General features: G+C 45.1%; 1 protein-coding gene across 1 annotated transcript in view; it reads left to right on the top strand.

Annotated features, from left to right (window-relative positions):
* LOC149865103 (sodium channel protein type 5 subunit alpha-like) overlaps positions 1-12,088 on the top strand; it is a 119,496-nt gene that overhangs the window by 94,135 nt on the left and 13,273 nt on the right. Inside the window, 1 exon segment of the mRNA XM_090049818.1 lies at positions 5,766-5,907. Within this exon segment, the coding sequence (XP_089905944.1) occupies positions 5,766-5,907 (142 nt within the window).

Below are 12,088 nucleotides of genomic sequence, written 5' to 3'. Positions count from 1 at the left end.
AAGCACCCGTCGGACTATTAGGCCTGTGTTTCCCCGAGGACACAGGGCCGAGACAGTCCCTTTTCGGGGTGGTGGCGGCCATGTTACCCCCAGACTAGCGAGTGTGCTCCAGGAGAGGGGTCGGCCAAGCATAAGACACCCCTAGGGAGGCATTCGGAGTCTGGAAGGTGGTTGGGTGCAGGGAGGTGGGCGGCTTAACGCAGGAGCGCCCCCTACTGGCCCGCCACAGTCCCCACCTGAGTTTCAGTGGTGGACCCTCACCTGGCAGCAAGCAGTTCCTGGGGGCAGAGAGCAATCTCCTGCACCCTGCTGCCCAGCTGACTGGGAGCAAATTTGCTCTCGGTCAGCTGTCTACACATGCCTTACTATGCATAATTACTCGGTAGTTAATTTGCTACTTATATTTGCAGTTAGCAACTTAACTACCAAGTGGAGCAAATTACCACTCAGTAAGGGTCTGCACATGTAGACAGTGATGCTTACTGCACAGTAAAGCATCTCATGTAGATATCTTCCTTAAGAAAAGAATTGAAAACAAAATGGAGAACATCATCATGCCATTATACAAATCCATGGTGCACCCACATGTTGCATACTTGGTACAATTCTAGTCTCCACATCTCCAAAAGATTGTAGGAAAATTAGAAAAAGTAGAGAGAAGGGTAACAAAAATGATCAGGGATATGGAATGGGAGAGTCTAAAAAGAATAGGACTCTTGATTCTGAACAGGAGAAGGCTCAAGGGGGGAGAGTGTGGACAAAGCGAACTGTTATTCACCAAGTCCCAGAATATCAGAACAAGGAGGAACCCACTGAAATTAATAAAAATGGGTTTAGAAATTAGTAAGAAAAAAGTACTTTCTTGTGCAATACATAATTAACCTGTGGAATTAATTGCCACTGGAAATGATAGAAGCAGATAGCATAGCTAAGTTAAAAAAGGAACTAGACAAATTCATGGATGAGGGTTCTGTTAATACCAGATTGCTTCAAGGTACACTCACATGAATTGATTCCATTTATGAAGGTCAAACAAACTTGTTAAATCGCAAGAAAAATGTCTCAGGTGGCACTTTGAAAGAATTGATGAAAGCTAGGAGCACTGTCCAGCACATCTCAAGATGCTGCACCCATGTTTTTTGGCTGCAAGGCCATTCAGTCTGCATTTGACACTGGAAACATCAGAGGCATGTATGATGTAATCAAGAAAGTCCAGTTGCAAAGATGTCAGTTCTATTAAAGCATCAGGAGAAGTCATAACGGATGGAAAGCAACAGATGGAAAGATGGGTAGAACATTATCTTGAACTCTGGTCAAGGGAAAATAATGTCACTGACACAGCCCATAATTTCATTGAGAGTGTGTCTGTCCTTGAAGAGCTCAATGACTGTTGAAGACCTAAGTAAGACAATAGGCAATCTGGGTATTTGCAAGGCCCCTGAAAAAGATGACATTTCTGCAGAAATGATCAAGTGCAGGAAACCTGTTCTTCTTTCCCACCTAGATGAGCTTCTTAGTCACAGCTGGACAAGTAGGGACTGTGCCACAAAATATATGAGATGCCAACATAGTCACTCTGTATATAACCACAGTGACTGTAATAACTATCATGGGATTTTACTACTAAACATTGTTGGAAGGTTCATTGTTCGTTGCTTGGGTGGTGCTCAGAAGACTTCAGATCCTTGCTGACAGTTTCTACTCTGAGTCACAGTATGTCTTCAAAACCAATGGGTCTACCATAGATATGATATTCTTATTCCAACAAATCCAAGAAAAATGTAGGGAATAAATGAGACTGCTTTACATTACCTTCATTGACCTGACTTAAGGCCTTCAACCTTGTCCTGACCTAAGACCTCTTCAAATTATTGGAAATTGCTACACACACCTGCACTGGCAACTGGCAAGAGTTTCATGCTGCCCAGTAGTGGCATGGTGCTGGGGGTATGCAGCTGCAAACAACTGCCTCCATGCAGCCACACGCCCCTAGTTCTATGCTACTGCTCAGCAGTGTGGTGCTCCGGGCAGTTGGCAGTGTCAAGGGTATGCGGCAGTGTGGAGCTGAGAGTGTGCACATCCAGTAGGCCCCTGGACTAATGGTGGGTTGGATGCAACAGTTCTATTGGCCGGATCTAGCCCACAGGCCATATGCTTGACACGTCTCCTCTAAAGCATCCACCTCTGCCACGGTCGAGACTAAGCTTGGCAGTGCTACACTGGCTAGCACTATGGGCGAAAGGGATTTGGGGGTCATGATTGACCACAAGACGAATATGAGCCTGCAATGTGATGCTGCAGCTAGTAAAGCGAGCAAAACGCTGGCTTGCATCCATAGATGCTTCTCAAGCAAATCCCGGGACATCATTCTCCCATTGTACCCAGCCTTGGTGAGGCCACAGCTGGAGTACTGCATCCAGTTTTGGGCTCCACAATTAAAAAAAGGATGTGGAGAAGCTTGAGAGAGTCCAGAGAAGAGCTACACGCATGATCAGAGATCAAGAAAACAGACCTTATGATGACAGGCTGAGAGCCATGGGGCTCTTTAGCCTGGAAGAGCGCAGGCTCAGGGGCAGTCTGATGGCCACCTATAAGTTTATAAGGGGTGTCCACCAGGATCTGGGAGAAAGTTTGTTCACCAGAGCACCCCAAGGGATGGCAAGGTCGAATGGCTATAAACTCCTGCAAGACCGTTTCAGGCCGGATGTAAGGATTTCTTTACTGTCCAAGCCCCCAAGGTCTGGAATAGCTTGCCATCAGAGGTGGTTCAAGCACCTACTTTGAATGCCTTCAAGAGAAATTGGTTTATCTTGCTGAGATTCTATGACCCCAGCTGATTTCGTGCCCCTGGGGCAGGGGGCTGGACTCGATGATCTTCCGAGGTCCCTTCCAGCCCTAATGTCTATGAAATCTATGAGACAGAATAATGGATTTGATTGACCACTGGTCGGATTCAGGATGGCACTTATTTTATGTTCTTGCAGGAAGAATTGGAAACCCCCAGTCATGGAATCATGACATGATTGGAATAAGAGAGACTTAGTGGGATAGCTCGCATGACTGGACCCCTATCATGGATGGGTACAAACTTCAGGAAGGACAGGCAGAGGAGAATAGGAGGAGGAGCTGCTCTTTATGTGAAAGAGCTGTATGATTGCTCAGAGCTCCAGTATGAAACTGAAGATAGGTCTGCTGAAAGCCTTTTTGTTAGGGTCAAGGGGAGAGCAGTAAGGGTGTTGTTGTGGTAGATGTGTGCTATAGATCACCAGACCTGGAGGATGAGATGAATGAGGCTTTCTTGAAATGACTTCAGTCATTCTGACATCTGCTGGAAAAGCAATATAGCAGTACACAGGCAATGTAGGATGTTTTTGGAGAGTGTTGGGGACAACTGCCTGGTGCAAGTGTTGGAGAGGCCAACTAGGGGCCATGCTTTTCCTGACCTGCTACTCACAAACAGGGAAGAATTGGTGGGAAATGTAGTAGTGGATGGCAACTTGGCAGCAGTGACCATGAGACTGAGTTCAGAATCCTGAGCAAAGGAAGGAAGAAGAGCAGCTGAGTAAGGACCTTGGACTTCAGAATAGCAGATTTTGACTCACTCAGGGAACTCATGGGCAAGATCCCCTGGGAAGCCAAACTGAGGGGGAGGTATACTTTAAAGAACCTTTGGGTATACTTTAAAGAAACTTTATTGAGGGCACAAGAATGAACCATACCAGTATGCAAGAAGATTAGGAAGTATGGCAGAAGACCAGCTTAGCATAGCTGAGGGAGTTGGCCAATGTGATAGCAGAGCTGCTGGTCATTATCTTTTAAAATTCATAGTAATCAAGAGAGCTTTTGGGTGATTGGAAAAGGGCAAATATAGTGCCCATATTTAAGGAAGGGAAGAAGGAGGATCCACAGACTGGTCAGCCTCACCTCAGTCCCTGGAAAAATCATGGAGCAGATTGTCAAGGAATCCATTTCCAAGCACTTGGAGAAGGTGACTAGGAACAGTCGGCATGGATTCACAAAGATCAAGTCACGCCTGATCAAACTGATTGCCTTCTGTGATGAGATGACTGGCTCTGTGGATGTGGAAAAAGCAGTGGATATGATATACCTTGACTTTATGAAGGCTTTTGATATGGTCTCCCACAACATTTTTGTAAGCAAATTAAGGAAATATGGGTTGGATGAATGGACTCAGGTGAATAGAAAACTGGCTGGATTTTCGGACTCAAGAGGTCGTAATTAATTGCTTGATGTCTAGTTGGCAGCCAGTATCAAACAGAATGCCCCAGAAGTTGGTTCTGGGGCCAGTTTTGTTCAATATTTTCATGAATGACCTAGTAGATGGGATAGAGTACATCCTTAGCAAGTTTGCAGATGACACCAAGTTAGGGGGAGTACTAGAGACACTGCAGGGTAGAGCTAGGATTCAGAGAGACCTTGACAAATTGGAGGATTGGACCAAATGTAATCTCATGAAGTTCAGTAAGGACAAGTGCAAAGTCCTGCACGTAGAACCAAATAGTCCCATGCACCAGTATAGACTGGGTACTGACTGGCTAAGCAGCAGCTCTGCAGAAGGGGACCTGGGGGTTACAGTGGACGATAAACTGAATATGAGCCAACAGTGTGCCCTTGTTGTGAAGAAGTCTAATGGCCTACTGGGCTGCATTAGTAAAAGTGTTGACAGCAGATTGAGGGAAGTAATTATTCCTCTCTGTTCAGCACTGGTAAGGCCACATCTGGAGTCCTGTGTCCAGTTTTGGGTCTCCACTGCAGAAAAGATGTGGACAAATTAGAGAGAGTTCATGGGAGGACAACAAAAATGGTGAGAGGGCTTGGGAAATGATTGGGTTTATTTAGTCTGGAGAAAAGACTGAAGCAGGATTTAATAGCAGCCTTCAACTACCTGAAAGGGGGTTCCAAAGGGGATGGAGCTGAACTGTTCTCAGTGCTGGCAGATGACAGAACAAGGAGCAATGGACTCAATTTGAGGCAAAGGGAAGTTCAGGTTTGATATTAGGAAAATCTCTCTCATGAAGAGAATAGTAAGCACTAGAATAGGTTACCAAGGGAGGTTCTAGAATCTCCATCCTTGGAAGTTTTGAAGACACGGCTAGAGAAAGCCTTGGCTGGATGATCTAGTTAGGGGTCGTCCTGCTTTGAGCAGACGATTGAACTAGATGAACTCCCGAGGGCTCTTCCAACCCTAATTTTCTACAATTCTAAAGTGTTCAAAAAGAGGATGCAGAAGAATGCAGGTGGAATGCTTTGGGAGAGGCTGTGGGATACAGGCTGCAAGCAGGCAGAGATATGATGTGGTGGATAGAAACACACAAGAGCAAGGACTGATGATATAGAAATCTACAGTGGATCTAAAGGCTGCAACCCATTTGGTTTTACCTGATGGAATTGGTTCTTTCAGCTTGCTTTTCTATACACTTAAATGTTGAAATAGGCATGCTCCTGGCAATAATTTTACCACTGTAAACATTTCCAATATTTCAAAGCTTCTGGTCAGCTTTAATGTTTTGGGACAAGGTTTTTTTTGGATCTCTATTTGCATATCTTCATTCATGCAGACAAATGCTATTTGTGAATGCAAAGGCTGTCATATAGGTTCTTTTGAATAATCTGACCTCTGGATGATAAAAAAAAAAAAAAGAACAATTAATACAAAATTGAAACAATATAACTGGCGGGTGCTTTTCATTTTTATTTATTTATTAATGTATTGTTAACTGGTCTGTCCTATTTATTTTTTATAGATTGACCTCCAGCCTACATTTGAATATCGTGTATATATATACATATATTTTGTGGTATTTATAATTTTTGGATCATTCTTCATGCTGAACCTTTTCATTGGAGTCGTTATCAACAACTTTAATGAACAAAGAAAAAAGATAAGTACTTATGTTTACCTTAATAATCCCTTAACATGCTGTTTTGATGGAGTGTATCTAGTTCATGGAATCATAGAAGTAGGGTTGGAAGGGACCTTGTAGATCTTCAAATCCAACCCCCAACCTGGGCAGGAGAAAAACTGGGGTCAAATGATTCCAGCTAGGTAGGCATCAAGCCTCCTCTTAAAGACCCCCAGGGTAGGAGCCAGCACCACTTCCCTTGGAAGTTGGTTCCAGATCCTAGCCACCCTGACAGTGAAGTAGTTCTTATGGATGTCTAATCTAAACCTACTCTCCAACAACTTGTGGCCGTTATTCCTTGTTACCCCAGGGGGCGCTGGGGAAACGAGGTCTCTCCCAAACCCTTCTGGTCCTCCCTAGTGAGTTTATAGATGGTCACCAGGTCTCCCCTCAGCCTTCTCTTGTGAAGGCTGAACAGGTTTAGGTCCTACAGTCTCTCATTGTAGGGTCTGCCCTGTTGTCCCCAGATCATGCAGGTGGCCTTCCTCTGGACCCTCTCCATGTTGTCCACATCCCTCCTGAAGTGGGGCGCACAGAACTGGACACAGTACTCCAGCTGTGGCCTGACCAGTGTTGTGTAGAGGGGCAGGATCACCTCCTTGGCCCTACTTGAGATGCACCTGTGGATGCACAACAAGGTCTGGTTAGCCCTGCCAACCGTGACCTCACATTGTCGGCCCAGACTCATCTTGGAGTCAGTAATAACTCCAAGATCCCTGTCTGCCTCCGTGCTCTCAAGAAGGGAGTTTCCCGTCTAATAAGTGTGCTGCTGGTTACTACTGCCCAAGTGCAGCACCCTGCACTTGTCAGTGTTCAAGCGCATCCTGTTTTTGTTAGCCCACCCCTGTAACCTGTCCAGGTCTTGTTGCAGTCTTTCCCTCCCTACTAGCATGCTCACCTCACCCCAAATTTTGATATCATCAGCAAATTTAAACAGGTTGCTTTTCACCCCATTGTCCAAATCACTGATAAAGAAATTGAACAGCGCAGGCCCAAGGACCGAGCCCTGGGGGACTCCACTGCCCACTTCCCCCAAGGTCAAATATGACCCATCCACCACCACCCTTTGAGTATGACCCTTCAGCCAATCTGCAATACATCTGACTGTGTAAGCATCAGTGCCACAGTCACCTAGTTTTTTAATGAGGATGGGGTGGGAGATGGTGTCAAAGGCCTTGCTGAAGTCCAGAAAGACTACGTCCATGGCGACACCTGCATCCAATGCTTTTGTGACCTGATCATAAAAGGCAATCAGGTTGGTCTGACATGACCTGCCCCTAATGAAATCGTGCTGGTTGCCCTTGAGCAGCATCCCTGAAGCCGGCCCATCACAGATGTGCTCCTTGATGATCTTCTCAAAGAGTTTCCCTAGGATTGAGGCAAGACTGATGGGCCTATAGTTGTCTGGGCCCTCCCTCCTCCCTTTTTTAAAGATGGGGACCATGTTAGCTATCTTCCAATCATTTGGCACCTGGCCTGAGCAACACGAGCGCTCGTAAAGCCGTGCCAAGTGCCCTGCAATAACCCAGTTATATAGGTGTGCAACACTTGCTAATGTCTGTTTTACTGAAACAGGCATGTACCATTTAAAAGGATGCTTATACCTAATAATTGCATTTTTGAAAATGGGAACCTTCTTTCTGGTACATTCTAAACCATAATTTCATATATTTCCCTAAGTCTTCAAATAATAATGTCTGTATCCCTAGACTTTTCTTCTATTTCTTAACTGAAGAGGGAGATAGAGCAGCTAAGATGATCCAAGTAGGCAGCTGGTATACGAGATGCTGCAACAGGAAAGTGACATTCATTTTCAGCAAGGGAGAAACTGACTGACTATATAATGGGAACTGTAAACTTAATTATGAAAAAAAAATTTAAACTCTTTTCAGGCTCAGTAGCTTAGCAATTAGAGTAGGTTCAAGTGTTCCAATGAAAATGTAACTGATGGTATTTCTTCAAGAAAGAAAGTTGTAAGAGGGTGACCTGTCCCCTTAAGAGAAGGCAGCTAGCCTGCTTGGCTAAAGGGCTGCAGCTGTGGGAAGGCTAATGAGGGCATGGCTCTTTAGGAATCAAAAACCTCAGCAAGAAGAACCAGCAGGTAGAGAGTGAACAAGAAGCATCAGAGGTAGGAGACTTTGGACTATGAGGAGGACAAGCCTGGGGAAGGAAGGCTGAAGCCACAGCAGACCCATTCCAGGGTCCAGGAGAAGAAAGTTTTTTTGTTGTCTTACTTTGCATGGTGAAACACTGTACACAACTGGGGCAGAGCTGTACAGCTCTGTGTACACTCTGATGTGTACACTCAGCTCTTTACATTCTGCTGTGACATGGCTGTAGCAGAGAGAGGGAAAAGAAGGCTCTGTGCCCCTTTCTGCCAGGTAAGAGAGAAAACCCGGGCCAGAGTGGAACTAAAGGAAGCCCTGGGGACACAGACTTACCTAAGGGGCAGCTGACTATCAGCTGGCAAAGAAGCCAGCAGATTGGCTGCCAGGAGCACCAGCGGAGAGATAGGAAGCAGCTGTGCAGCCTGGAAGAGGGAGGAGAAAGAGAAGTAAAGCTCCCAGGCTGCAACGCTTCCTGATGAGTTGAAGAGGAGGACAAAGGCTTCTGTTCTTTTGCTGTGTTCGACAAAGGCTTCTGTTTCTGTTGTAACACCAGTGAATTGTGGAGGGAGTGTAGTGGTGGTGGAGTTCCCAGCCAGTGAGGCCCTGCTCAGACTCACAGGGTGACCAAGACAGCAAGCTTGCCATCCCTTAAAGGGACAGGCCCTAATTTTGAACTGTGTTTTGGACTGCAACTACCATGAGTGTAGATCCTACCTATAAACGGATTACATATCATCACAGTGAACTGCCTTCTGTTCTGTAGATCACAAACTCAACATCAAGGCATGGTGGGTGAATAGATACTAGAGGCAGAAACACCCCTAGGCCAATTTTGGTTTGGGGAGTACCCAATCAAGGACAGCTTCCCAACCCTGCCACAATGGTGAGTACAAGTCACATTATAATAAGCCTGCCCAGCCCCCAGCCATGGGGCTACAAGTCCTCAACAGTAGAGCAGGTGGAAGAAGATGTTAGAACCTCAATGGCCATGATGGCAGGTGAAGGCTGCAGTGGAACAAGCTTTCTAATTGTCTTGGCCTCCTTGCCTTTGGATCAAGGTCCCGTTCTGTCAAGAACCATATGGAAGCTGATGTGTATGAGCTTCTCCATAATAAAAGAAATCATGCACAGGCATCTTCTGTGGAAACAGCTTTTCCAGCACATCTCTCAGCTATTAACTGTAACCGAGTAGCCCTCTCCAAGATCTATTATGCTCACCTCACATGTGCAGGAGCCTAGAAAAGTTTTCCTAAACATAGTCTGGCTACCTGACTGGGAGCCATGTTAAGTGGGATCTGTACTGTAGTCAAAATCAGCAAAGACACATGATCAGTTTTGAGACCTGGAATATCATGACCCTCATGGACAATCCTAATAGTGAATGCCCAGAGTACTGCAGTGCAGGTGTGGCTCAAGAACTCAGGCAACACAACATTAATGTCGTTGCACTGAACAAGACCCAGTGAATAGGAGATGGGCAGCTTATAGAACAAGGAAGTGGCTATACTTCCTTCTGGAAGGGTAAACAGGAAGGAGAACACCAGCTTCACAAAGTTGGCTTTGCCATCAAGAATGAACTCATAAACCAGTGAGTTCCTTATCAGAATTAATGAGTGCCTTATGACTTTTCAACTGGGAGGGAACACATATGCTCCAACTCTTTTATGCTGCCAACAAAACCAAGGAAAAGTTCTACACCAAGCTTTACAAGTCCTGTCTGGCATTCCAGAGGGAGATAGATTATTCTTTTTAGCAATTTTGACACCAGACTCAGAAGGGACTCAAACCTCTGCAATGGAACCATCAGGAAGGAAGAAGTGGGAAAGGTCTACTCCAATGGCATCCTCCTTTGGACTATGCACCAAATGCATGGAACATGGGCTCACCATCAGCAACACCCTGTTCCACCAGAAAAACAGGCACAAGACATCACAGCAACATCCACATTACAAGCATTGGCACTTGATTGGCTACATCATTGCCCATGCCCAGGATCACAAAGATGTATGCATCACCCAAGCTATGTTAGGAGCTTATGATCACTGACTCATCTACTTGGTTATGTCATTCAAACTGACCCCAAAATGATGGCTTCAGCAGAAGCAATGGCCACAGAAGATCAACATCAAAAGACCCAAGGACTTAATTAAGTGAGACCTCTTCCACTAGAGCCTCAATGAAAAACTGGTGAATTCCAATCAACAACAATGGGAAAATGTCAGCAGTGCTTGGGGTACCTTCAAGTCCACTGTCGTCCATGCCTATGAAGAGATGCTTGGATTCTTTACCAGGAAACATCAAGACTGGTTTGGTGAAAGTGACTAAGAGCATTGTGGTCAATTCAAGGGTTGATTGACCACAAGTGCGAAGCCTTTTGTACTTGGCAGAATGACATCACACAGATGAAGAATTACAAGGTATCTGGAGCTCATGGAATCGCTGCCAAAATCTTCAAACGGGGGAGAGGAGCTCACATCACAGCTCCATGCCCCCATCTTAAGGATCTGGAATGATGAGGTAATCCCGGATGACCTCAGAGACACTCTGATCATGACAGTCTTCAAAATAGGAGACAATTCTGACTGCAGAAATTACAGAAGGATCACCTTGCTGTCCACCACAGGAAAGATGATTGAGAGAAACCTCCTGAACCGTCTCTTTTCACTTGCTGAAAAGCTTCTCCCAGAATTCCAGTGTGGGTTTATGTTATCTAGAGGCACAACTGTCATGATCTTCACAGCTCACCAGCTGCAGGAAAAATTCTTGGAACAACATAAGTCTCTGTACGTGCCTTCTTTGACCTCATGAAAGTCTTCAACTCTCTCAACTGGGAAGTGCTGTGGAGCATCCTTCTGAAGTACAGATGCCCATCCAAATTTGTCACCATTCTTTACCTGCTTCATGGTGGTATGTAAGCAGTAATTCTCAATAAAGAATATTTTACAGATCCCTTTGAGGCTAAGACAGGAGTTAAGCAAGCTGCATCATCACTCTAATACTCTTCTCAATATTTCTTAGCACAATGCTACATCTGATCACCAACAAGCTTCTAGTCAGTGGAACTAAACTATAAATGGATGGTAAACTGTTTAATATCAGCTGCCTCTGAGCCAAAAGCAAAACCACTCCAACCTTAGTCATCAAACTCCAGTATGCTGATGATTCTTTAGTGTGCGCTCACTTGAAAGCAGACCTTCAGGCAATCATCAGTGTCTTTACCAAGGCATACAAAAAATGAGACTGATGCTTAATGTGCAGAAGACTAAGGTCCTCCATCAACAAGCTCTTAATGAGCAGTCCTCTCAGATCAAAGTTTACTAGAAAAAATGAGAAGAAAAACATTTTTCCTAAGCTTTCTTAAATACTCTTCAAATACTCAAAAGGCTGCCATAAACAAGAGGAAAAGCACCTTTTCTCTCTTGCTACAGAGAGGAGGGTGCAGACCAATGGCCTGAAGATGCAGCAGAGTAGGTTTAAGATGAATTTGAGGAAAAACTTCTTCACTCTTAGACTAGTGAGGCAGTAGAATAGACTGCCTAGGGAAACTCTAGACTCTTCATTGCTGGCGGTGTTCAAGAAGAAATTGAACAGCCACTGGTCAGGGATGATTATAGGCCTAGCTATGCCTATGTTCTACTATGGGCATTTCCCATGCTTCTGAGCTTTGCTGGTTGCCCCCTCTTCTGCTTTCTGCTACTTGTGTCAGGGCATTTTTAAGCCTTCCTCAGAGGCACTAGGTATTCTCTGCAGCCAGAGCTGGGGATTTGGACTAGGATGTGCCAATGTTTCTGCTGGGACTAAAGTCAAAGATTCCTGATTAGGTCTTGCCCCTCCACTCAGGGTCAGACCAATTGCCATATTTGGAATCAGGAAAGAATTTTACCCCATGATTAGACTGGTATAGACTGTTGGGATTCTTGCCTTCCTCTGTAGCAGGGGGACATGGCCCTCTTCCTGGGATTTTTTTGTCTGCCATAGTTTCCCTGCTTTACCTATGCTAGGTTCAGGTGTTATGTGTTGTGTTGTGACTGAGTCAATGGTAATTTTATAAAGAGT

The sequence above is a fragment of the Crocodylus siamensis genome, chromosome 5 (assembly GCF_052110815.1).
Source record: "Crocodylus siamensis isolate JL-2025a chromosome 5, ASM5211081v1, whole genome shotgun sequence".
Classification (NCBI taxonomy): domain Eukaryota; kingdom Metazoa; phylum Chordata; order Crocodylia; family Crocodylidae; genus Crocodylus; species Crocodylus siamensis.
This window is presented reverse-complemented; position numbering and strand designations above follow the sequence as displayed.